Below are 27,865 nucleotides of genomic sequence, written 5' to 3' on the forward strand. Positions count from 1 at the left end.
AATTTTCCTGTATCAAGGCCTAATAGCATTTTAGAAACTTTAATTAACTCTTGGAGCAGAAATTCATCAAGAGACCAATAAAGTAGTTACAATGGATAAATTCCAGCAGCAGGTAGAGTGATACACTTTTATCTAGGCAGTCATTGAATCATGCAATTTAAAGGGCCAGACCATTTTCTGGATGATAAAACTAAGGTCTACAGAGATTTAATGAGGAAAGCCTATTCTTCTGTTTAAATGACAGAACAAAAGACTTGCCCAAGAGAACATGAAAACAGGTCATTAATTTAATTCTCCTAGTCATGGTTTATAGGTCAGAATGCTATGAAATTTCAGAAGGCAATACACAAAATGGAAAACTCTCTCCCTAGCGAAGAGGTTTTATCTAGTTTGAATTCCAAATAAGAAAGTATAAAACTGGCTGTTCATTTAAGAGTAGAAAAAGAATTTCTTTATTTCACACATATCTTCTCTTTAATACATCTTTTGAGGAATTCACATTACTCTTTAACACATGTGTTCTGAGGAACTCAGATTATGTTATTTGAAACCTTCCATAAGATTACATTATATAAGAGGATCTTATGTTGCATTAGGTTATTATACTATCCTGAATTTTTTTATTTTACACTTTTTAAAATTTTATTTTATTTTACATTTTACACTTTGAAAAAGTACTTAGTAAATGATACTCCTGGAGAATTATACAATTTGCTGCTGTTGGTGAGCATTTCAAAACTTGTTTTTACATTACAGAATTTGACATAGAAAAGTCTTTGAGACCAATGAACTTTCAAAGAATGGTATTTAATATTAATATTTCAAGAATTCAGCTTTATGAATTTGCCTTATGGGGGACACTTTATGGCAATTCAGTTAGAAAGGTAAAATACAATGGCCATGTTTATTTGGGGCATTCTTGCAGACATGACTTTCTTAGCATTGTTGGGAAATACAGAAAGGAAAGGGTCTAATGAGTCCACATTGTATTTTCAGCTCCAAAATATTTGCTGACATGGCACAAATGTTTACATGAAAATGTATTCTTCATGGAGAATTAAATTATTACATTTGTAATTCTTGGAGCAGAATAAAAATAGCCAGTTTGATGATCAAAACCTTGGGGCAAACTTGCTTCTCAGAATGTGACTTGAGGGAATGGAGTAGACAGGTGATTAGAAACCTAGAGTTATTGCTCTTTAAAAGAATTTAAATTCCTAAATTATGCCTTATATTTTCATCCTTAGTTGAAACAAAGAAAAGAATAAAAGAAAATATACTTGCCATTTTACTCTGTTTAACCAGTAGTAGGATTGTGTAAAATGTATGTTCCCATCTACTATTGTAGTTTATTTATTACATGACCACGATATTTTAAATCTTGATCATAATCCCTTTTCAACTATATAAAAATATGTCTAATGACAAATATTTTAGAAAGATTTCCTGGAAAAAAAACCCAGATGTTTACCACCCTATACAAATAAATGAGCTATGACTTATACTGAACTTTAAATACTGTTTATTTTGCCAGAGAAAGAAAACATATTTTAACAGTGTAAAGTTTAGGTCATTCCCTTTGTCTTGGAATTTTTTTTTTTTTTTTTTTTGGTTTGAAGACAGAATGCAATCATAGTTGTTATGTAACAAAACTTTTATGCATATCCTAGGCAGTGTCCTGTATCTTTATTAGGAACACTTTTTATTTTTTTGGCAGCCTGATTTGGAAGAAGTTTTATTCATCCTCACCAGTAAATAATGTGAGTGTGAGTGAAATACACAACTTTGGTTTTTCAAAGTGGAATACAACTATGTACAACATCTGAGATCAGTGTTATCAGTAGTGATCCTGAATCACCAGGCACCATGATGGCTTTGCTACCGTCAATGTACTCTGTGTACATTCCATTCTTTTCTTCCTAACGTTCAGTACAAGGGTAGATTAAGCACCGAGGAAATGGCATTGACTTTTTGACCACCAGGGAAATGTTCCGTTCAGCGTGCTCCCCTAAAAAAAGCAGCTAGGCACTGGGAACAAACCTAACTGCATTTTCTCAGTGGAAAGAAAGAAGGACAAAGGCCAGGCTAGCTCATCCGAGATTTGCTACTTTTGCTTTTTAAGGTCTTCTCTTTGTTCGCTTTTAAAATGGGGGCAAAAGAAACCAAAAAACAAAAAACTTTTCGGTACTGGTGTGAGAAATATACAAAGGTCACTAAAAAAAGCAAGGAACATATTAGTAACATTGTTGCGGTGAATTTCACATTTCCTTTTCTCCTAAATAACACCCCCTTTCAGTCTTGACTTGGGCTGACGCTCCAGCTTTTCAGCCGGGTAGAAGTTCGGCCACAAGATGGCACTGACCTGCAAACAAAGGAAAACAGTGGCTCTGACTTTCTAAAGCCCTGTGACATTGTGTTGCTTTCCTGGGAGTCCAGGACTGTGGGGATGAGTGCTTACTTTCCTTTGCACCGTGCGTCTGTGTTTAACAACGTGTGGATATGTTTAATTTCTCTTCCTTCCAGAATTCCTAGGCAACGCACCCCCGAAGTGTATACCCAGGCTGAGGTGTTTGTGGGGGGAGCAGCAGGCGCTACTCGCGGGGCGCCGTCACGTGATCCGGGGATAAGGTGGAGTTCGGCTTTAAGGGGGCGTCTCTTCCTATCTTCATCAATCTTTAGGATTTGAGCAGGAGAAATACCAGCGGATCTTTTCTCCCGGCTCTATCCCTTCCATTACCATTCTTCCCGCTTTAATAACCGGGCGAAAACGACGAATCCAACAGAGGGTAAGTTTCAAGTTTACACCTTGTTAAGGACTTTTGAGGGGGTGGAGGATGAAAGACGAAGGAAAAAAAACCTGCCGAGTGCCCGGAATTAATTGACTCTGGGAAACTGAGGTGGGGCTTGGAGTCAGCTTTTCAGTTGGGCTCCCGGTGCAGGTAGGTCGCAAGGTGCTGCAGATGATCGGACAACTCCAAGAGCCCTGCCCATGGGTGGGGGCCGACGTTCGTAACCGGGAGTTGGCGGCATTCGTGCACCCTGGTCCGCGAGGATTTCCGGACGGGGATCTGAGTTCTTGCCTCTTCGGGTTCTCGTAAGGCTGTCTTCCCCGGACCTCGCGCATCTTCCACGGTTTTTTGGAGCTGGCTGCGCTAGAGGCTGCGCTGGAGTTTGAGCGGAGGGAACCGGTGGCTGGGGTTGTCTGAGGAACGGTGGGTTTGGCGAGTGACCACTCGCCACTTTGGTCCCCGTCCCACCGCACGTGTCCCGCGGGGGGCCCGCGGACCCCAGCTCAGGCGCGGCGCCCCCGGACACTTGTGGGTTCCCTGCGTCTGGGCTGGAATGGAGCCCCGCTCCGTCGGTGCTGGGCCCTTCCAGTCTGTCGCTGCGCCCCGGTAGACACTCTGAGCTCTAGCCTTTTATTTCTGAGTTTCAGTCATCCAACTCTTCAGCTCCTTTTGGAACAGCGATGATGGAACTCGGCAGGGTTAGGAGATTGAGCATGCACTGGAGGTAGAGGTGGCTTCAGAGTGTTCAGTTGGTCTCTCCAGGTAGACAGGCGAATGTCTTAAGAACTGAAGTTGGTGCAGAGAGAACTGGCTATGCTTCTTTTATTTCTGGTTGGTTTGGATGCTTTGTTTGCCAGTCTCATCACGGGTGGAGAGACCTTGATAGATGGCTGGCAAATGGAGGAGGGGGCCGGAAGTTTAAGAATGAGGAAAATCGGGGGCAATTCACCTAATTACACTGTATGAAAAAAGGTGGGCACGTAAACGTGGCAGCAGGAATTTTGATTTAACCAGCCCATTTCATTCTTTGGTAACTGCTGGAGCACAGGAAAAAGTTAGGGGAGGGCAAAGAGGGAGTGTGTTTTGACATCTCTTTTCTTTCTTCTCTTTTTTTCTTTTTTCTTTCTTTCTTTTTTTTTTTTTTTTTCCAGATCGTTCAGATTTGCCATGCTTACCTGGGTCCTACGAAAAAAGCATATCTCACTAGGTGGCCCCCAGGCAGGGGGAAATGGAAAGCTTGCTTGTCACTACCTGGACAGACAAACAGTATCTGTCAGTCCCAAGACTCTAGAATGCTTTCCTGGTAAAGAGAGCAGAAAGCTGTCCAGCCCAGTACCCCACCTATGACTAAAGACTAAGTGCTTTTCGGTGGGTGACTACTGCATTATTAGTCTCTTTCCTTATGGTTTTAAGGCAGCTGTCTGTTGAACCAGCCCTCCTGGGAGAGGAAGGAACAGAGAATTATGTAACTCATGTAGATAAACTAGCAGTAACTTTGGGAGGCTGTATGTAATAAGGCTGACATTTCTTTTCCAAAACACATAAGGTGAACAGCCAGTTGTGAGTATACAAAAAAATTTATCTGCTGCAGGTTATGACCAGAAACCTGTATTTTCAGGTAGTAACAGCACTAAGAACAGCAAGCAGTGAAAGACCAGCATTCCAATTGGAAAGGATAAGGAAATTTCCCTTTGGAAGGGGGCCAGTTTTCCATCTGATGATGTATGTAGTATTTCTGTTTTGTCTCTAATTGCTCATGACAGCTATATTGAGATTTAACAACTTTTAATTTTTGCAGTGTCTTTAGTTGCATATCTTATTTTAAATATCAGAATAGTGAATGTCATTATTTTTCTTTTGCAAAGATTATGTGAATGCTTTCTCTCTGAGTAGTATTTGCTGACAACCGTTCTTTCTTGAAATTATACTAAGGTAGGTCGAAAATACACATTTTATCCAGTGCAGAAGGGTTTTACCAAACTGGAATGACTACCCAACATGCACTTAGAAAAGGAGGCTTTGCAAACACTTAAAAAATAGTTTGCATTTTCTGTATAGTTAAATTAGCATCTACTTAATAGAAAGACTGCTATTCCTCACAGAGCGTGTCCATCAAATATAATTCCAGAGGGTTCAGAGTTGAATTTCAGTATATTCACTTAAAACCATCTGCAGGAAGTGGCCTCTGTAGGCTGTAGTTGTAATGATTTGAAAACTTTTACATTAATTCCAGTATGTATGGAATTTTGTCAAAATAAGTCAATGGATTTAAGTTTTCAATTTTTCTTCCTTTGCACTGTAAACACCTCAGTCTGGGCCTCCACTAGGTCTAATCTGGATTATTGTATTAGCCTCTTATCTCCCTGCTTCTCTTTCCTGTCTTAAATCTGTTAAAAGCAGCAGCTACAGTAATAATGTAAAACAAGTCCTGTAACTTCACACCTTTGCCAAAGACTCCACTGGTTCCTCATTTTTCTCAGAGAAGAAGTCAGACTGTCCCATGGAATAAGGCCTTACATAATCTGTTCCTCTTCTGCTTACCCTTCCTAATTATTTTCCTACTAGTCTCTCTCTTACTTATCCTACTTATCATTGGTGTTTAATACACCAGGTAAACTCTGGCCTCAAGGATTTTGCCTTTGTTCTTTCCACATGGCATACAGTCGCTGACATATCAACATGGCCTCCCCACTCGCCACTTTCAGGTCTTAGCTCATATGCCACCTTTTGAGGCAAACTGAGGCCTTCCCTACCACCCAGTAATAAAGTACAGGTCCCGACAACCCCAGAACCCCTTCCTTGCTTTATTTTTCTGCGTGAATGCTTATCATCTGGCATACTATCCCTTTTACCAGTTTATTTTTTCTTGGCTTTCTTTGCCCACGAGACTGGAAACTCACTCCATGAGGTCACTGTTGTCTCCACTAAAACAATGCCTGATACAAAATAAGTATTCAAGAGGTGTCTGTGTGGCTCAGTTGATTAAGCATCCCACTTCGGCTCAGGTCATGATCTCACCGTTGGTGAGTTTGAGCCCTTTGTGGGTCTCTGTGCTGAGGGCTCAGTCTGGAGCCTGCTTCAGATGCTGTGTCTCCCTCTTTCGCTGCCCCTCTCCCACTCATGCCCTCGCTCTCTCAAAACTAAATAAACATTAAAAACAAAAACAAAATGTGTTCAATAAACATTTATTGGATTAATGAATTTTTTTCAGAAACAATTCCTTTTTTAACACACAGTGGAACATTTTCCCCTATATACGTGACCTAATAAAATGATTATTATAATTAGCATCCATCTTGCTTGTAAAAGGACTATGACAGAATTGAGTTATTGATGTTAGGATTAATTCACCCAAGAACCTGCTATTTCAGCCACACACCTACTATGTCAGTCAACACGGTTTTTTATTCTAAATCTAACATTTGCAAAGTCCTACAAGGTATATACACTGCCTATCTAAAAGAGGTTATGTCATAATTTGGAGGAGCCAGTTAAGGATTCAAGGACACTAAATGATGCTTTCAGAGATGAGTAGAATTTGGATTGGTGGTGAGACAGAACAGCCGGAAAGAGCAATGGCAGAGACAAAGATGAACGTGGAGGCTGAAACAGGCTGGGGGCACCTGGTGGGCTGTGAGGACCTGGAAAAGAGCACTCACACTGGGGCTGTTGGAACAAGGAGGGAGGCAAAATGTAGAGGTCGTCAAGTGTCAGGCTGAGGGATGTACTCACATGTGTCTTAGTCCAGGATTCTGGTGGTGTTTAGTGAGAGGGAGCCAAGAGAGGTCATAGGATAAAGAGGATACACTTTTCTATCATGCGAGTTTCACTTTAAATAATGAAGAGAAACTCACAGTTCACTAAGTCATGTTGACTATCACGATAGCAAACTGAATATGAAGTACACAAAATTTTCTTGCATTCTTCAGTGAGGAATTTTCAAAGAAATGTTAGATTATTGGGGCGCCTGGGTGGCTCAGTCGGTGAAGCGTCCAACTTCAGCTCAGGTCATGATCTCACGGTTCCTAGGTTTGAGCGCCGTGTCGGGCTGTGTGCTGACAGCTCAGAGCCTGGAGCCTGCTTCAGATTCTGTGTCCCCCCTCTCTCTCTGCCCTTCACCTGCTAGTGATCTCTCTATCAAAAATAAATAATGAATATTAAAAAAATGATAAATTCTCCAAAAAAAAAAAAAAGAAATGTTAGATTATTCTCCAATGTTTGTTCTCAGACACTGAGACAGAGGTTATTCTCTCTGCCTTTGGTATTCTTGAGAGAAAAATGGTAATTACTGCATTAAGTTTGTTTATTTTTTATTTATTTATTTTTAATTTTTTTGATGTTTTTTTTAATTTGGGGGGGGAGGGGCAGAGAGAGAGAGGGAGACACACAGAACCTGAAGCAGGCTCCAGGCTCTGAGCTGTTAGCACAGACCCCTATGCAGGGCTTGAATCCACAAATTGCAAAATCATGGCCTGAGCCAAAGTCAGACACTTAACCAGCTGAGCCACCCAGGCACCGCATTTACTGCATTAAGTTTAAGAGTCATTATTTACTGGTTGTTGCACAGAGGAGGGGAGAGCCATGCTTCTAAAAACATTTACACTTGAAATCATTCCTCCTCTTAATAGTTTCATTCTCTCTAAATGTTGGAAATCTTTATTTTTATTCAGTTTTACAAAGCCAAATTGTGGTTTTATAATAAAAAACACCTCATGTTCTAGAAAGCAGAAACACTCAAAAAAAGGTTCATTAGAGGTGTCACTTAAAAGGCAAATGTTTCATTAAATTCTTACCTCCTTGAAATGGAAGTAAATCTGCATGATTTTCTTTATTCTCACATAAAAAAGAAACAAATGCAATTCCCTTTCTTAACACAAGCACAATGGCCTGTTAATTAACATAAGAAATCCCTAATCTCCTATATGTATTCAACAATCTAAAGGAAATCAGATTTTTTTTTAAAGGATCTTTTAACTTTAAAAAAACACCATTGTCTGTAATTTGTCCTGTTGGTAGAAAAGAGTCTTTGCATCACAAAATGCTGTGAAAGATCAAAATTACCACTAAGATGTAGACCCCTGCATTGTGTGGGTATACAGTCTAGCGGGGAGGGAGGATATTTACATGTATAAAACCTTAGAAGTCCTTTGAAAGCTTCTGACATTAATAAAATCATAGAATCTTAAAAGTTAGAAGGAACTTCAGCATTATCCAGTTGAATCTCCTTCCTACACAATGCAAGAGCTCCCCAAAAGTCTTTTGTGTAGTAGCTACAGACTCTTGTGTATGGAGTGCTCCATAGTTCTGCAGGCAGTTGATTTCATTTGATTAAACTTCTGTTCACATCATAGTGATGTAAAATTTGTTTTGTTTTTAATACACACTAATATACTTCCCTTGGTCCTGTTTCTAGCTTATATAGTCAGACATAATATTCTAAGCCCAGTTTCCTAACGTGCATGCTACCGATTCAGATATGAGAAGACGTCTATACCATGCCTATTCTTTTCTGGATTAGACATCTCCCTTCCACAGTCCTTCATATGACAAAGTTCTCATGTTGCACTGTATTGGTCATCTCCTTTGGAATATACTTGTGCCAAATAATGTCTGCCTTAAAGAGCAGTTCAGTGTATGGTGGAGCTATTAGTACAACTTAGTGAATTATCTCATTTCTCTAATATAAGAGGAAGAATTAGGGAAATGTGGTTTTTTTGCTGTTTTTCTTTGTTTCATATCTTATGTTTTAACCCATACATTAAATTTTTTGTTACATGCTCATTTTTTACAATATTTAGGAATCTGTTGACAGTGGTTTATATAAGACTTTGGGCATGAGATTTACACACACCTTACTGATTTACAGACTACTGTATTTTGCTGAGTCAAAATGTAGTAATGTAGTCAATTGCTAGCCCAATTAAAAATATTAGAAGAGGTTTTCTTCAAAATGTTGGCAGTGTTTCTGCTATTTTTAAAAAAAAGGTGTTTATAGAGATTACATTTTGTTTCTTTATTTCAGTGTTTTCACTTAAAAGAGCACTGTGAGTCAGAATTCATTTTGACTGCCTTCGGTGAAATTAGTAATGCCATTGGTCATTTTCTCTTTACAGATTGTTCAGTTCACGGGAATGAAGAATTCAGAATAATTTTCATAAATGGATTGCAATATGAAGAATAAGAATAAGCTGAATATTTGATCTGCTTTGAAGAAACATTTGCCATTTGTCTAGAATAATCTATAACAACCAAACCAATCAAAATGAATTCAACATTAATGTCCCAGGTTGAAAATCATTCAATCCTATGTAATTTTTCAGAGAATTCCCAGTTTTTGGCTTTTGAAAGTGATGATTGCCATCTGCCCTTGGCCATGATATTTACATTAGCTCTTGCTTATGGAGCTGTAATAATTCTTGGAGTCTCTGGAAACCTGGCGTTGATCATGATCATCTTGAAACAAAAGGAGATGAGAAATGTTACCAATATCCTGATAGTGAACCTTTCCTTCTCAGACTTGCTTGTTGCCATCATGTGTCTCCCCTTCACATTTGTCTACACATTAATGGACCACTGGGTTTTTGGTGAGGCAATGTGCAAATTGAATCCTTTTGTGCAATGTGTTTCAATCACTGTGTCCATTTTCTCTCTGGTTCTCATCGCCGTGGAGCGACATCAGCTGATAATCAACCCACGAGGGTGGAGACCAAATAACAGACATGCTTACGTAGGTATTGCCGTCATTTGGGTCCTTGCTGTGGTTTCTTCTCTACCTTTTCTCATCTATCAAGTACTGACCGATGAACCGTTCCAGAACGTGACACTTGACGCGTTCAAGGACAAGTATGTGTGCTTTGATAAATTTCCATCGGACTCTCATAGGTTGTCTTACACAACTCTCCTCTTGATGCTGCAGTATTTTGGCCCACTCTGTTTTATATTTATTTGCTACTTCAAGGTAAGAAAACTTCCTGCCATTTGCATTTTAACCTTCTTTCCACAGAATTCCACATTAACTTGGTGGTTCTATTTGAACTTTTTTTTTCTCTCTCTCTGTAGATATATATACGCTTAAAAAGGAGAAACAATATGATGGACAAGATGAGAGACAATAAGTACAGGTCCAGTGAAACCAAAAGAATCAACATCATGCTGTTGTCCATTGTGGTAGCATTTGCCGTCTGCTGGCTGCCTCTTACCATCTTTAACACTGTGTTTGATTGGAATCATCAGATCATTGCTACGTGCAACCATAATCTACTATTCTTGCTCTGCCATCTCACAGCAATGATATCCACTTGTGTCAACCCCATATTTTATGGATTTCTGAACAAAAATTTCCAGAGAGACTTACAGTTCTTCTTTAACTTTTGTGATTTCCGGTCTCGGGATGATGACTATGAGACAATAGCCATGTCTACCATGCACACAGATGTTTCTAAGACTTCTTTGAAACAAGCAAGCCCAGTCGCATTTAAGAAAATCAACAATGATGATAATGAAAAAATCTGAAACTGCTCTAGCATATTGCCCCAGATGACACCTGTCTAAAAACAAGCACAACCCACAATACTTTTATTCCCCAAGGAGTGAGGTTGTAATCATTTAAGAAAGACCAAGATTTGTTTGTCTTGCTTTTTACCGCTTTAATTGTAACTGTCATAATTAAATTCGGACAAAATGTATGGACTTTGGAATTTTCTGACATTAGTTTGACCAGACATCCTTGAAGTGCTTTTTGTAAATGTATGCATATAATACAAAGACTTTTATATTTGACTTGTTGGAATAAAATTGCTTTAAAGGACTACTACTCACTGACTTTAGAAGCACGGTATCTGATACGCATTAGATTGGGCTATCCCTATTTGATTAGGTTACACGGTCAATAGATTGGGCAATCCTGATGTAATGATAGACATTTCAGTCTGTTACAGAGGTGACAGCAAAAGCAGCATTCGAGATGTGGAGCTGAGTCTCTGTCTTACATACCTACAGTCTGAAGTCATTGAAGAGTGATTTGCATTTTTTTAAATTTAAGACAGGATTTAATTTGCTCCTGATTTATCACTTAAGATAAAAATGCATAAAAATACTTCTCAGCTGTGAATATCATGGGGAATTGGGCCACCCACAAGAATTAAGTGGGAAAGCAGTTCTCTAACTTCAAAACTATTTTGGTACCTGACAACCAAAGGGTTTCAGAGCAATTAATTTAACAAGCAAACTAGTAGTGCAGCAAATAGTTGAATTATATTCATCTGAATTGTTGGTCAAGAGGCTTTCCATTCTTCACAAACTGTTCGTGTTTGTCCAGTTTTCTAGCCTAAATACATATGTGGCTTAAAGGTATTTCCAGCTTTCGATATGTAAAAACACAGAGTGTATTTTCCATACATCAGTGCCTATATAGTAACTCATTTTTAACTTTTTCAATGTCCGTTTTTCAAAGGAGGACACCAAAGTGTAATGTTAAAAGAATGTTCACCCTGGCTGGCAGGGATAAATACCTGAAAACTGAGAACACTTCATATAGCCCATTTTAACTTGTATAAACTGTGTGCCTTGTGTAGTTTTGTAAATAATGTACTGTATAGAGTACTAAGTGGTTGTGTTATATTAATATACTTAATTTCATGCATCCTGTATTCATGATTGAGCCTCAGAGTCATTTGGAGAGAAGATATTTTAAAGAACAAGGTACAACTTCAGTGTATTATAAACGTATTAAATGTGTTTGATTTTAGAAGGCAGACATTGTCTTTATTAAAATTGTTTTTGCTTTTTTTGAGTAGTCTCTTTTGTGTCTCTCTTCAAGCTTAAATTTTTTTTTTTGACTCATGGTTTCCCTCTCATGATGTTCCCACAACATCCTATTTCTGCTTACCAATGAAACATTTCTACCCCGTGGTATAACCAATGATGTCCCAGTCTCCTTCCTCTGCTTCTTGAAGCTTCTTGGAGGCAGGAGCTATTTTACATGACTGCCCCCAGTGCATTTAACACAGTGCCACGTACTTAAAAGTTTTTCAAAAAAATTTTCTTAAACAAATGAATGTATAATGACTAAATTGAGTTCCTTCTCATTTATGACCACATGGACTTTACATCTTGACATTTTTGTCCTCCTAAACTCATATTTATTGAAGAGATGTTTTCTCTTTTATTATGTTATTTCCCTTCTAAACTAAGCAAAAATGACATTTTAGATTCTAGGAACTTGCATGTTTCGTCCTGTAAGTCAAACACATGTCAAACTTTTTACATTGAACGTACACATGAATGCAAATTCTAGCCTAGGAAAGACTTTTAGTTAACAAAGAGAAATTCTAAAACTAATTTTTAATGTTTTGATAATGTAATGATACTGGAAAATATCATCTTTCCTTACCAAAACCTGGGATCTTTAACGTTTTTCTGCCTTGGGGGACTAATGGGAAATTTTGTCTTTCTCCACTTAGGTGCTATGGAAACAAATTGCTACCTGAGAACAGTCTTAATATGTAGGTGCATCTTTGTTGAAATGGCCCTTTCTAAGATTCTCATTCAGCTGTGTAGGCTGCTGATTCCTTATCTTTACATAAATAATGAAGTGAACATAAAAGTCTTCTCTTGTATGCATAGATGTCAATGACTTAGTGGTAAAGTCTAGGGTCAACAACAGATCCAGAGTGATTCAGGAAGAATAAAGAGTATGCCTTCTAAACACATATTATGGAATCACTGGGTTTTCTTAAGCCCAAGAACAAAAATCAACTGTTTTAGTACAAGAGCATAATTACAACGTAGCTTGTATAAATTTGGAGTAAAATGATAATAGAATTTTTAAGCACACAGCATGTTCCAAGTACTATGTCAAGTATTTACCTGTGAGGATGCATGGCCAATATGACCACATAAGAGGAAACTGAAGCTCAGTTTGTAAAATTTGAGCCCCATGCTGAATGACAGGTGGAGTCAGAATCAAACCAACATCTGTCTAAACTAAGCACTACTACACTAAGGAATGAACTGAGCCTATGACAGAGTTTTAGAAAATAATTTGTTTTGTTCTCATTACAAGTTAAACTGTTAGGGCCTAACATTACCACTCACCTTTCTGACTTCAGCTGCAGAAAAGAATGAGGTGAAGACAAGTTGAGAAAAAATGGCCATTAGGATCATATGTAGTCATAATTCCCTTCTGAATTAGAGATTTATACTTAAAAATGCAATTTGATTTTTCATATTAGTTTTATTTCTTTATAGTTAGCTGGGTATTCTCAACCCTTTTCTATTCCACAAATTTCCAAGGAAATATAAATCCATGTTCTATTATAATTTCAAAACTTGACAGCCAAATAAGTATATATTTTGACAATGAAACTACTTCTCCACACACAGTGAAAGTAGTAGAAAGAAGCAAATTTAAGCTGGAGTTCTGGGGCTAACTGGCCTTGTTCCCTTATTGCAAAAAGTGTGAGTTTATGGGCACTGGTAGATCTTTCCTTACAGCCAGGATTGCTTTTTCTCAGCAATCAATTGTTCTATAGTTTCTTGGTGAGATGTGATCTCTTTCACAATCTCATTTTCTTCATTTACTCATCCCCATGGCCCAGCAAACAGCATGTTGAACTTAAAAGTCTGAGCCCATGAGAATAAGAGCCTTGCTTCCTAGGGAAAATTGATAATTTTCACAAATTAACTTAATGATTCCTTTAATATATTGTGTGTAAGTATGTGTGCACATGCAACACATCATATGAGAATGAATATATATTCTACAATACATTTATTTTCATTGCTATTCATTTCTTGATTTCTTCTAAAACTATCACCTATATAGCACTTTCACAAACTACTAAGTAGTACTATGGCTTTCCTCATTTCACAGACAAGGAAACTGAGGTGTAAAGAGGTTATATAACTTACCCAGTATCACTCAACTAGTATTGGTTTTTTTTTTTGACAATTTTTCTTCAGCTTCTTCACCTCTCCCAGCCTTCATAGAACTGAAGAGTTAGGGCCTTGCTCTGGATGAGGCTTTGGCTTAAGGCAATGTGGCTGATTTAATCTTCTATCCAACCCACTTGAATTTTATATCAGCAATAAAGCTGTTTCTTATTCATGTTTTTGCTGGAGTAGTACTTTTAATTTCTTTCAAGAACCTTTCCTGTGCATTCACAACTTGGCCAACTGGTACAAGAGGCCTAGCTTTTGGCCTATCTTGGCTTTTGACATGCCTTCTCATTAAGCTTAATCATTTGTAGCTTTTGATTTAAAGTGAAAGACCTACGACTCTTCCACTTGCACACTTAGAAGCCATTGTAGGGTTATTAATTGTCTTAGTTTCAATATTGTTGTTTCAGAGAATAGGGAGTTCAGAGGAGAAAAAGAGAGACAGGAATAGCTAGTCAGTGAAGCAGAATACACACAACATGTGTTCATTAAGTTCTCCATCTCATATGGGCACAGTTTCCTGGTGCCCCCAAAGAATTACAATAGTAACATCAAAGTTTACTGATCACAAATCATCACAACAGATGTAATAATTACAGGGACATCTGGGTGGCTCAGTCAGTGGAGCCTCCAGCTCTTGATTTCGGCTCGGGTCATGATCCCACGGTTGTGCAATTGAGCCCTGTGTTGGGCTGCACACTGAGCATGGAGCCTGCTGGGGACTCTCTCTCTCTCTCTCTCTGTCTCTCTCTCTCTCTCCCCTTCTGCCCCTCTACTCATGCTCTCTCTCTCTCTCTCTCTCTCTCTCAAATAAAAGAAATAATATAAAATAAAAACTTCAAAAAAAAGGACAAAGTTTGAGATATTGTGAGAATTGGCAAAATGCAACATAGGGACATGAAGTGAGCAAATGCTATTGGAAAAATGGCACGAAGACTTGCTCAACACAGGGTTGCCACAAAACTTCAATTTGTAAAAAAAACAATGTCGCTGAAGCACAATAAATAAAGTGCAATAAAACTAGGTATGCCTCTATATGACATTCTGGAAAAGGCAAAACTTTGGAGACAGTAAAAAGATCAGTAGTTGCCAGGGTTTAGGGTGGAGAGGGATGAAGAGGCAGAGCACAGTGAATTGTTCGAGCAGTGAAACTACTCTGTATAATTCTATATTGATGGATACGTGTCATTATGTATTTGTCCAAACCCATAAAATGTACAATACTGAAAGTGAGCCCTCATGTAAATTATGGACTTTGGATGATGATATTGTGTTAATGTAGACCCTTTGTAACAAATATACTGCTTTTTTTTCTGGGATTTTGATAGTGAGGGGAGATTGTGAGTATGTAGGTCAAGGAGTATACGGGTAATTTCTATACCTTTCACTAAATCACTTAATTTAGACACTGGTCTAAAAATTAAAGTCTTTTAAAAAAAAGTAAGAAGAAAAAAAACTTCATACTTTTTAGAAGAAAAAAAACTTCATACTTTTTAGCAGTCACTTCTCATTCCTTTATCGTTCCTCCCCCTGGCAACTACAAGTCCAATTTCTGTCTCTATGAATTTGACAATTCTAGGCATTTTATTAGGTGGAATTTTCCAATATGTGGACTTTTGTTATTTGATTCTTTCACTTAGCATGATGTTCTCAAAGTTCATCCATAATGTAATATGTATCAATACTTCATTTCTATCCAACAATTGCACTATTAGGTATTTACCCAAAGAATACAAAATTACATATTCAAAGGGATACATGCACCTCAATGTTTATAGGCACATTATCAACAATAGCCAAACTATGGAGAGATCCCAAATATCCATCAACTGATGAATGGATAAAGAAGATGTGGTGTGTGAGTGTGTGTACACACACATACACACACATATAATGGAATATTACTCAGCCACCAGAAAGAATGAAATCTTGCCATTTGCAACAATGTGGATGGAGCTAAAATATACTATGCTAAGAGAAATAAGCCAATCAGAGAAAGACAAATACCATATGATTTCACTCATATGTGAGATTTAAGAAACAAAACAGATGAACGTATGGGATGGGACAGGGGAAGAGAGGGAAAGCAACTACAAGAGACTCTTAACTATAGAGAACAAAATGAGAGTTGATGGAGGGAGGTAGATGAGAGATGGACTAGATGGGTGATAATCATTAATGAAGGCACTTGTGATGAGCACTGGGTGTTGAATGTAAGTGATGAATCACTGAATTCTACTCCTAAAACCGATGTTGCACTGTAGCTTAACTAACTAAAATTTAAATTAAAAACAAAGCAAAACAAAACAAAACAAAAAACATTGAAAAAAAATATCCACTGACTTAAATATTTTTTAAAAACTTCACTTCTTTTTTATTGCAAATAATATTCCAATATATAGATACACCATATTTTGTTGGTCTCCTCATATGTTGGTGGACATTTGGGCTGCCTTCACTTTTTTGGTTATTATGAATACTGCTGCTATGAACATTAATGTATAAGTTTTTATGTGAACATACATTTCCATTTCTCTTGTATATACACCCGAGAGTGGGTCATCTCTTAATTCTGTGTATAGCTTTTTGAAGAACTACCAAATTATTTTCCAAAGCAGTTGCATATTTTACATTCCTACCATAAGGTATGAGGTTTCCAGTTTTTCCACTCTTGCCTGTCAGTTTGATCATGCTCATCCTAGAGTTTGTAAAGTGGTATTTTATTGTGATTTTGAGTTGCATCCCCTTAATATCTAATGTTGTGGAGCATTGTTTCATGTGTTTAATGGGCGTTTATGTAACTACTTCGTAGAAATGACTATTCAGGTCCTTTGCATATTTTTAAATTGGGTTATTTCTTTTTTTATTTTTGAGTTGTTACAGTTCTTTATATATTATGGATACTAGTCCCTTATGAGGTATATGCTTTGCAAATATTTGGTTTCTTCATTTAATTTTAAAATGTAAGTTGCTAAGAGGAAAACTAACAAAAGAGGTATTTGAATTATTATCAAAATCTAGTTTCATTTTCACAATGATTCCTAAAGGGGAGGAAAGACCCAGAAGGCTAGAAAGGAGACAATGGCTATATATTTACTGTGTGCTAGAAATTTGATATATATCGTCTCGTTTGATCTTCACAAAATACCTGCAAGTGGCTTCTTTTATCCTCATTTCATAAGTAAGGAAACAGGCTCAAACAGATTAAAAAGCATTCCAAACTCACTAGAGTCCATAAAGGGCAAAGTAAGAATTTCATTGTATGTTTGACTCTAAGGCTTATGTCAGTTCCAGTTTATCTGATTACCTCCCTCATTTTTTTCTAGAAAAAGTTAATCAAATTATTACTGTTTGCCATTAATGAGAAAATTCTGTGCAGTGCTCCAACTTCTTCCAGTGAAAGCTGCTGTATAAATGTTCATATGGATTCACTGGATGTGTACAAAATATCCACCAGAGACAAAGTCACTGATCTACAGACTTGTATTGATGTCAGGCTTTGCATTTACATCTTATACTCCTAAGGGAGACAGAAGAGAAACATTTGTTGGTTAAAATTGCCTCTTGGGAATGTTGCATTCAAATATGTATCTGACTCAAGGTATTTTACCAGATGCTGTTATTTCTACATCAACTCATGATAATGATTAAACTGATGCCCATAAGAGGTGATAGGAATCAAACCTAGATTTATGTGATTGCAAATCACATAACAATCCATGGATTGTTCTTTCATACATCTACACCAGCAAATATTGGAATGGAATTGTACAGTTTACTTATTTTGTTTATTTTTCATGCAATCCATATTACTGGTTGAAAAGTGAGAAAATGCAATCAAGCAAAATATTGTGCTTTTTCCAACTGACCAAAAAAAAAAAAAAACTGTGCTTGTTTTTCTTTTTTTTTAAATAAGTTTTGCTAGTTGTTCTGTTTCTTACATTTTTGCTTTCTCTTTTATCTTGAGCCTTAGTATTTTATGGCTTTTAAAAAAATTAATGAAATGAGTAAGCACCCATATAAAACATTTTCTCTCATTCCATCAGTTTTGTTTTATTGTTTATTTCATTTTGAAAGACTACTTTGAGGACTGTTGTGTCTATCCTACACATGCAATCTTTCTAGGTAATAATAATAGACTTAAGGGCATGGCACCTGGGTGGCTCAATCACTAAAGCATCTGACTTCGGCTTAGGTCATGATCTGGTAGTTCGTGAGTTCAAGCCCCACATCAGTCTGTCTTGATGTCAGCACAGAGCCTGCTTTGGATCCTCTCTCTGTCACTGCCTCTCCTCTGCTTGCTATCTCTTTCTCTCAAAAATAAATAAATTTTTTTTTAATTTTTTTTTCAACGTTTTTTATTTATTTTGGGGACAGAGAGAGACAGAGCATGAACGGGGGAGGGGCAGAGAGAGAGGGAGACACAGAATCGGAAACAGGCTCCAGGCTCTGAGCCATCAGCCCAGAGCCTGACACGGGGCTCGAACTCACGGACCGCGAGATCATGACCTGGCTGAAGTCGGACGCTTAACCGACTGCGCCACCCAGGCGCCCCAAAATAAATAAATATTAATGAACAATGCCTGTAATGCATCAATCTCTCTGGGCCTCAGCACTCTCATTTATAAAATGAAGAAATTAGACTAAATAATACCTATCTAATATGTATATATACATGTATATATATATATAGATAGATCTTTTATCTACATCTTATATATGATATATCTATATCTAGACTAATTCTATCTGATATCTAAGATAGATATAAGCTCCAAAATTATGTGATTCCATTTAAGTAAATCTAGGAATGAGTTAATAGAAAGGAGATACCTGGTTAGGGACTGTTTGCAGGTAAAATGTTCTATCTGTAACCAATCTTGTCAGTGGAGGTATCCTGAAAAATAAGGAATGACTTTATAGCAAAGTAAGAGAGAAGCCTGTGCCATAAATAAGGACAGACTGGAAAGATGGAGAAGCTAAAATATATGACCAAAGGGAAAGAAGTTTGGCTGGAACAGAATGTAAGATTGAGGTAGACTGGGGAGGTCGGGTGCATGGAGGAGCCAACTAAGGGAACGCACCTGATTTTCCAAATGGACAATATTTTTTTTAATCTATTTTTTACTTTTTTTATTTTTTAATAATTTAATTTAATTTAATTTAAAATTTTTTAAAAATTTAAAAAATTTTTAAAATATTTTTTAATAATTTTTTTTAATGTTTATTTATTTTTGACACAGAGAGACAGACTGTGAGTGGGGCAGGGGCAGAGAGAGAGGGAGATCAAGAATCCAAAGCAGGCTCATGGTTCCCAGCTGTCAGCACAGAGCCCAACACGGTGCTTGAACTCAGGAACCGTGAGATCATGACCTACGTCGAAGTCAGATGCTTCACCGACTGAGTCATGCAGATGCCCCAAATGGACACTATTTTTAAAGGTCATATAAAAGACATTTTGACACTGGGAACAGAGCAAGATATTTAGAAATATATTTAGGTATGAATGAAGTGGGGGAGAGGAAAGCAAATTGGCCCAACTAACAGATGGTGCGCAAGGTGGAATTCAGATGCAACGTGGACCTTAATGAGCATAGGATCACAGAGGCCAGAGATTGTGCTGTGGTTCAAGGAAATAGTGACAATCAGCAATTAGTAAGTGTTACAAGGAAGACAAGTGATCTGTCTTTCCAATAAAATGTTTTAAATTGGAAAACATTCAGTTAGAAAGGACTAATGCAGGAGTGCCTGGGTGGTTTAGTTGGTTGAGCATCTGGCTCTTGATCCCATGGTTGTGAGATGGAGCCCGTCATCCACGCTCCACGCTCCACGCTCAGCGCGGAGCCTGCTGAAGATTCTCCCTCTCTCTCTCTCTCTCTTTCTCTCTCTCTGCCTCTCCTCTGCTCTCTCTCTCAAAAAAGAAAAAAAAAGTACTAGTGCAAAATGACAACAAACAACAATAACAAATGCAATAAAACAACCTCATTGTGAAGAATGAAAGGGGCTTAAGGAGAAAGAAATCCTTTGCCATCAAGTGACTAGTGCTCCAAATTATTTCACAGAGGCTTTACCAATAGTTACCTAAGCATTTAGAACCCCACAACAGCCATAAAGCCGTAAGTTAGATAGTGTTGTCATTTTAGATAAGGAAGCTGCAGGTCACCAAGATTACATAGCATCCGCCAAATCACAGTCATTTGCAAAGTCTGAATTTAATCCCACATCTGAGTTATTCCAGAAAGTGTCTACTTAAACACTGGATTATTATACTTCCCACTAGCAGCCAAATGGAAGTTTTAAAAATTGTAAACATACCCTTCAGCTTGAGCACATCCATACAACTAGTCTTTTTTTCTCAAGGACATATTGTTTTCCCATTTAAGTACTTTTTTAAGGGAAAAATTGCACCTGAGTATAAATAAATAATGTATTAACAATTTTAAATCATATCTTGAATGAAATTATAATTTATAATTAAATAGCCATGATAATACTCTAAATGCCTTAGCATTACTAGAGTGTCTTCAAAGAAGAAAAACAGGATGAACATAAAGTAAGCTAATATACTAGAAACTGTGGCTCTCAGTAAAGGGTAGAATCAGTTCAATTCCTTTCAACTAACATTTAATGAGTAACCGAGATAGTGCCAAGTTCTGTGGAAGACTCTGGCAGTGAAAGAAGACTGCCTTTACTCTTGACAGACATTCAATTCGTGGAAGACATGTACAGAAATGTAAAATTCCAACACATAGCAGGTGGTGAATGTAACCCTAACTGTATATTTACAATTTTCTGAGAGGTACTTAACTCAGTCAGACTGAAGGGAGCTTCTTGAAGACATCTAAACCAAGCCTGGAAAGTGAGTAAGAGCATTAGCTGTGTTAAGGCCTGCTATCACATGACAGGAAGAATTACAGAGAATCTTAATCTATCCAGGTCATATAGCCTACAATACAATTATTAGAATTTTTTGCTTTTGTTTCCCTTTGTCCATGTTATACATAATTTATGCATTCAAGACAAAAGTTATTTTTAAACATTTAGTAAGAACAAATATTTTAGCCGAGAAAGGAGCTAACATTAATCAAAGATAAGTGTTAATAAAATCTCAGCTAATGTTCATAGTGTTGGAATAGTAATTAACATATTCAAGAATTATTCTTTTTCACTTGTTGGTTCCAAGTCCAATTGTTTAGAGGATGTTTCGTCCTTGAATACAGCTGTTGGCACATGAGGAGTACCTAGGATAGTGCTGGAGACTCAGAGTTTGTTAAATATATGTAGGTTGCTTGAAGAAGATGTGGTTTTACTGTGGATATCTATGGTGCAAGTTAGAAATCTGAAAGCGATAGGTACATGCGACACCCATGTGCACTTACATTTGCCTTAAGCAGAAATTTGTTTTTATCCAAACAATCAGCTTTGGGAACCAGAACCATTAGGATGAAGAGGTTGTCTTGGGGAACCCTGTGGGTATGCAGCTAGTTATTATTTCTAACTATATTGACTTTCTCCCAACTTTTGTTTGACAAAGCTATTCCATTCCAGTTTGCCGTTCAAGTCACTTTAGCTTCCAAATAATAACCAAGTAAACTAAGTGGAGTTCAAGTGGGTGTAACTTACAAGTGAGCTGCACTAGGGAGACCCAGTAGTATGGTTGACTTGATATTAAGGCTAAAGAACTACCATTGGCTACTCCTCCCATAGCTATTTATATTACCTGACAAATGACCACACACACACAAGAAGATGGTGTCCCAGAAAAAGCCCAAAGGCTATTTTCAGTGTCTCATAAAGCCTGACACTAAATCTCTTAAAGTTTTCATTCATATCTTGTTTTAAGTAAATTCACTACCTCTTGTTGCATAGCCCTTCCTTGATCTGATAGCTTTTTAGCTGAAAATACCTCATATTTAAATAATGTTTTGCAGTTCATAAACCAGTTCGATATAATTTGCTTCTTTTAGATGTTTTCAACAACTCTTTGTACTAAACAATTATTAGCTCCACTTTGCATATGAGGAAGCCAAGATTAAAAGAGAAAGAGAGATAGAATTTACTGATGCCTACAGGTCTTTTAAAAACCCTCTTATGTAGGTGTCCTCATTTTACAGTTGAGGAAACTGAAAGTTTAGGTAACATAAAATGAGGTCATAAAGCTAGTAAGTGGTGGAACTGTGACTTGAAATCAACTTTTGACTCTTTGGAGTAATAATCAACACGAATGATGATTGGAATCACATTTTTCAATCAAGATATACCTGCCTTGACTATATTTCAGACTTCCTGGGGACTAAGCAACCATATGTAAATTTTGAAGCCTTCCATAACTTATTCTGATGTGCACCCCTGGTTAAGATCCACTGTTTCCCCATTTGATTTTTTATTATAAATTACCTTAAACTAGACTCAGATCATCAAGAATCATACTTCATCCTTTTAAAATGACTTCTTGACTTAACTACATTTAAACATCTGACATGGATTCTGACCATGCAGGCCATTAATAACTGACCATTAATAATTATGAAACTGGACTAAGAGATACCTAGTTTTTACTATCCTGTACTACCCTCAATATGTGTTTATAGTATAATTACTTAAAACATTTTAAGCACATACAAAGTTACAATAATAACGATAATATTGGTACAGAAATAGGTAAAGATATAAACAATGGAACAAAAGAGTCTAGGGACAGAGATCCACATTTTTATTAAATGAGTATATATCATATTCTTTATCATTATTGTAGTAATTGTTGTTGACAAAAGTTATTCTAAAGTGCAGTGAGGTAACTCTCAATATAGTTACCTCTAAGAAATATGGCACCCTCCCCCCTCCAAAATAAATTGTACCCCTACTTCAGACCATACAAAGAACAGCTCCAGGTAGATTATAGACTTCTATGTAAAAGACAAATTTTTTCTTCTAAAGCTTTTAGAAGACAGTGTAAGTGACTATCTTCATAACCTTAGGGTTAAGGTAAGATTTCCTGGGGCGCCTGGGTGGCGCAGTCGGTTAAGCGTCCGACTTCAGCCAGGTCACGATCTCGCGGTCCGTGAGTTCGAGCCCCGCGTCGGGCTCTGGGCTGATGGCTCAGAGCCTGGAGCCTGTTTCCGATTCTGTGTCTCCCTCTCTCTCTGCCCCTCCCCCTTTCATGCTCTGTCTCTCTCTGTCCCAAAAATAAATAAACGTTGAAAAAAAATTTAAAAAAAAAAAGATTTCCTTCTTAAATGACACACAAAAAAGCATATTCGAGAAACAAATTAATAAATTTTACTACATTAAAATGAGAACTCCTGTTTATTAAAAGACAACTTATAATAGAGTGAAAATACAAGTTACAGAATGGAAAAAAATATTTGTAAGCTTATACCAGAGTATTGGTATCCAATTGGGAAAACTGGACAGCTACATGCAAAAGAATGAAATTGATCATTTTCCCAAAGAAGACATTCAGATGGCCAACAGGTACATGAAAAGGTGCTCAATGTCACTAATCATCAGGGAAATTCAAGTCAAAACCCCAATGAGATATCACCTCATGTCTGTTGGAATGGCTATTATCAAAAAGACTAGAGATAAGAAGTGTTGGTGAAGATGTGGAGAAAAGAGAACCCTTGTTGGTGGGAATGTAAAGTGGTGCAGCCACCATGGAAAGTAGTATGGAGGTTTCTCAAAAAATTAAAAATAGAAGTACCATCTTTTCCAGCAATCCTACTTCTGGTGTACATCCAAAGGAAATGAAATCAGTATCTTGAAGAGATAGCTGCACTTCCATGTTCATTGCAGCATTATTCCTAATAACCAGAGTATGGACACAACCTAAGTATTGAATGCTTAAAATGTGGTACACACACACACATACACACACACACACACACACACACACACACACGGGAATATTATTCATCCCTGAAAAAGAAAAAATCCTGTCATTTGCAACTACACGGATAAACCTAGAGGGCATTAATGCCAAGTGAAATAAGCCAGAGAAAGACAAATTCTTCATGGTATTACTTACATGTGAAATCTAAAAAAGAAAGTAGAAGGTATAAAAACAGAGAGTAGAAAAGAGACTGCCAAGAGCTGGGGGATGAGGGAAATTCAGGAAGAGGTTAGTAAAAGGGTACGTGCGTTCAGTTATAGGGTGAATTAAGTCTGAAAATCTAATGCATAACATGGTGGCTATAATTGATAATACTGTATTATATAATTAAAATTTGTGAAGAAAGTAGAACTTAAATGTTTTGACCCCCCCAAAAGAGGTAAATATGTGAGGTGATGGATGTGTTCATTAATTAAAAGGGGGAAGCTTTTCACAATGTTTACATGTATCAAATCATCATATTGTACACTTTAAATATCTTATAATTTTATTTCTCAATTTTTCCTCAATAAAATTGGGGAAATGACCTTCAAAGTACTGGTATCCAGACTTTCTTTAAAAATACTATTAAGGGGGATGAGGGAAGATGGCGGCGTAGGAGGACACTGGGCTCACCGCGCGTCCTGCTGATCACATAGATTCCATCTACACCTGCCTAAATAACCCAGAAAACCGCCAGAGGATTAGCAGATCTGAGTCGCCGGAGCCAAGCGCAGACGAGAGGCCCACGGAAGAGGGTAGGAAGGGCGGCTAGACGGTGCGCGCTCCACGGACTGGCGGGAGGGAGCCGGGGCGGAGGGGCGACTCGCCGGCCAAGCAGAGCCCCCGAGCCTGGCTTGCAAAAGCGGAGGGGCCTGAGGGACTGTGTTCCGACAGCAAGCGCGACTTAGCGTCTGGGAGGTCATAAGTTAACAGACTTAGCGTCTGGGAGGTCATAAGTTAACAGCTCTGCTCGGAAAGCGGGAAGGCTGGAGGACAAAGGGAGGGAGAGCTGCTGAGCCCCCTGACGACAGAGCTCAGTTTGGTGGGGAACAAAGGCGCTCGCCAGCGCCATCTCCCCCGCCCATCCCCCAGCCAAAATCCCTAAGAGAACCAGTTCCTGCCAGGGAACTTGCTCGCTCCGCGCAAACACCCAACTCTGTGCTTCTGCGGAGCCAAACCACCAGCAGTGGCAGCGGATCTGACTCCCTCCTGCTGCCACAGGGCCCCTCCTGAAGTGGATCACCTAAGGAGAAGCCAGCTAAGCCTGCCCCTCCTGCCCCCGTGCACCTTGCCTACCCACCCCAGCTAATACGCCAGATCCCCAGCATCACAAGCCTGGCAGTGTGCAAGTAGTCCAGATGGGCCACGCCACCCCACAGTGAATCCCACCCCTAGGAGAGGGGAAGAGAAGGCACACACCAGTCTGACTATGGCCCCAGCGGTGGGCTGGAGGCAGACATCAGGTCGGAATGCGGCCCCGCCCACCAACTCCAGTTATACACCACAGCACAGGGGAAGTGCCCTGCAGGTCCTCACCACGCCAGGGACTATCCAAAATGACCAAGCAGAAGAACTCCCCTCAGAAGAATCTCCAGGAAATAACAACAGCTAATGAGCTGATCAAAAAGGATTTAAATAATCTAACAGAAAGTGAATTTAGAATAATAGTCATAAAATTAATCGCTGGGCTTGAAAACAGTATAGAGGACAGCAGAGAATCTCTTGCTACAGAGATCAAGGGACTAAGGAACAGTCACGAGGAGCTGAAAAACGCTTTAAACGAAATGCATAACAAAATGGAAACCACCACAGCTCGGCTTGAAGAGGCAGAGGAGAGAATAGGTGAACTAGAAGATAAAGTTATGGAAAAAGAGGAAGCTGAGAAAAAGAGAGAGAAAAAAATCCAGGAGTATGAGGGGAAAATTAGAGAACTAAGTGATACACTAAAAAGAAATAATATACGCATAATTGGTATCCCAGAGGAGGAAGAGAGAGGGAAAGGTGCTGAAGGGGTACTTGAAGAAATTATAGCTGAGAACTTCCCTGAACTGGGGAAGGAAAAAGGCATTGAAATCCAAGAGGCACAGAGAACTCCCTTCAGACGTAACTTGAATCGATCTTCTGCACGACATATCATAGTGAAACTGGCAAAATACAAGGATAAAGAGAAAATTCTGAAAGCAGCAAGGGGTAAACGTGCCCTCACATATAAAGGGAGACCTATAAGACTCGTGACTGATCTCTCTTTTGAAACTTGGCAGGCCAGAAAGAATTGGCAAGAGATTTTCAGGGTGCTAGACAGAAAAAATATGCAGCCGAGAATCCTTTATCCAGCAAGTCTGTCACTTTAGAATAGAAGGAGAGATAAAGGTCTTCCCAAACAAACAAAAACTGAAGGAATTTGTCACCACTAAACCAGCCCTACAAGAGATCCTAAGGGGGACCCTGTGAGACAAAGTCCCAGAGACATCACTACAAGCATAAAACAGACAGACATCACAATGACTCTAAACCCGTATCTTTCTATAATAACACTGAATGTAAATGGATTAAATGCGCCAACCAAAAGACATAGGGTATCAGAATGGATAAAAAAACAAGACCCATCTATTTGCTGTCTACAAGAGACTCATTTTAGACCTGAGGACACCTTTAGATTGAGAGTGAGGGGATGGAGAACTATTTATCATGCGACTGGAAGCCAAAAGAAAGCTGGAGTAGCCATACTTATATCAGACAAACTAGACTTTAAATTAAAGGCTGTAACAAGAGATGAAGAAGGGCATTATATAATAATCATAGGGTCTATCCATCAAGAAGAACTAACAATTATAAATGTCTCTGTGCTGAATACGGGAGCCCCCAAATATATAAAACAATTACTCACAAACATAAGCAACCTTATTGATAAGAATGTGGTCATTGCAGGGGACTTTAACACCCCACTTACAGAAATGGATAGATCATCTAGACACACGGTCAATAAAGAAACAAGGGCCCTGAATGAGACATTGGATCAGATGGACTTGACAGATATATTTAGAACTCTGCATCCCAAAGCAACAGAATATACTTTCTTCTCGAGTGCACATGGAACATTCTCCAAGATAGATCATATACTGGGTCACAAAACAGCCCTTCATAAGTTTACAAGAATTGAAATTATACCATGCATACTTTCAGACCACAATGCTATGAAGCTTGAAATCAACCACAGAAAAAAGTCTGGAAAACCTCCAAAAGCATGGAGGTTAAAGAACACCCTACTAACGAATGAGTGGGTCAACCAGGCAATTAGAGAAGAAATTAAAAAATATATGGAAACAAACAAAAATGAAAATACAACAATCCAAACGCTTTGGGACGCAGCGAAGGCAGTCCTGAGAGGAAAATACATTGCAATCCAGGCCTATCTCAAGAAACAAGAAAAATCCCAAATACAAAATCTAACAGCACACCTAAAGGAACTAGAAGCAGAACAGCAAAGGCAGCCTAAACCCAGCAGAAGAAGAGAAATAATAAAGATCAGAGCAGAAATAAACAATATAGAATCTAAAAAAACTGTAGAGCAGATCAACCAAACCAAGAGTTGGTTTTTTGAAAAAATAAACAAAATTGACAAACCTCTAGCCAGGCTTCTCAAAAAGAAAAGGGAGATGACCCAAATAGATAAAATCATGAATGAAAATGGAATTATTACAACCAATCCCTCAGAGATACAAACAATTATCAGGGAATACTATGAAAACTTATATGCCAACAAATTGGACAACCTGGAAGAAATGGACAAATTCCTGAACACCCACACTCTTCCAAAACTCAATCAGGAGGAAATAGAAAGCTTGAACAGACCCATAACCAGCGAAGAAATTGAATCGGTTATCAAAAATCTCCCAACAAATAAGAGTCCAGGACCAGATGGCTTCCCAGGGGAGTTCTACCAGACGTTTAAAGCAGAGATAATACCTATCCTTCTCAAGCTATTCCAAGAAATAGAAAGGGAAGGAAAACTTCCAGACTCATTCTATGAAGCCAGTATTACTTTGATTCCTAAACCAGACAGAGACCCAGTAAAAAAAGAGAACTACAGGCCAATATCCCTGATGAATATGGATGCAAAAATTCTCAATAAGATACTAGCAAATCGAATTCAACGGCATATAAAAAGAATTATTCACCATGATCAAGTGGGATTCATTCCTGGGATGCAGGGCTGGTTCAACATTCGCAAATCAATCAACGTGATACATCACATTAACAAAAA

At 38.2% G+C, this 27,865-nt stretch overlaps 1 protein-coding gene across 3 annotated transcripts; it reads left to right on the forward strand.

Annotated features, from left to right (window-relative positions):
- The first annotated feature begins 542 nt into the window (after positions 1 to 542).
- Positions 543 to 11,542, forward strand: NPY1R (neuropeptide Y receptor Y1). Of its 3 annotated transcripts, XM_043566264.1 has the most exons (5): positions 543 to 2,786; positions 3,941 to 4,157; positions 4,408 to 4,511; positions 8,903 to 9,747; positions 9,849 to 11,542. In XM_043566264.1, exons 4-5 carry the CDS (start codon positions 9,052 to 9,054, stop codon positions 10,299 to 10,301), a joined length of 1,149 nt encoding a protein of 382 aa, XP_043422199.1. In that variant the 5' UTR covers positions 543 to 2,786; positions 3,941 to 4,157; positions 4,408 to 4,511; positions 8,903 to 9,051; the 3' UTR covers positions 10,302 to 11,542. The 3 variants fall into 3 exon arrangements, with proteins under 3 accessions (XP_043422199.1, XP_043422193.1, XP_043422207.1); XM_043566258.1 differs by lacking the exon at positions 3,941 to 4,157; XM_043566272.1 differs by lacking the exons at positions 3,941 to 4,157; positions 4,408 to 4,511.
- Positions 11,543 to 27,865: the final 16,323 nt, after the last annotated feature.

The sequence above is a fragment of the Prionailurus bengalensis genome, chromosome B1 (assembly GCF_016509475.1).
Source record: "Prionailurus bengalensis isolate Pbe53 chromosome B1, Fcat_Pben_1.1_paternal_pri, whole genome shotgun sequence".
Lineage (NCBI taxonomy): Eukaryota > Metazoa > Chordata > Mammalia > Carnivora > Felidae > Prionailurus > Prionailurus bengalensis.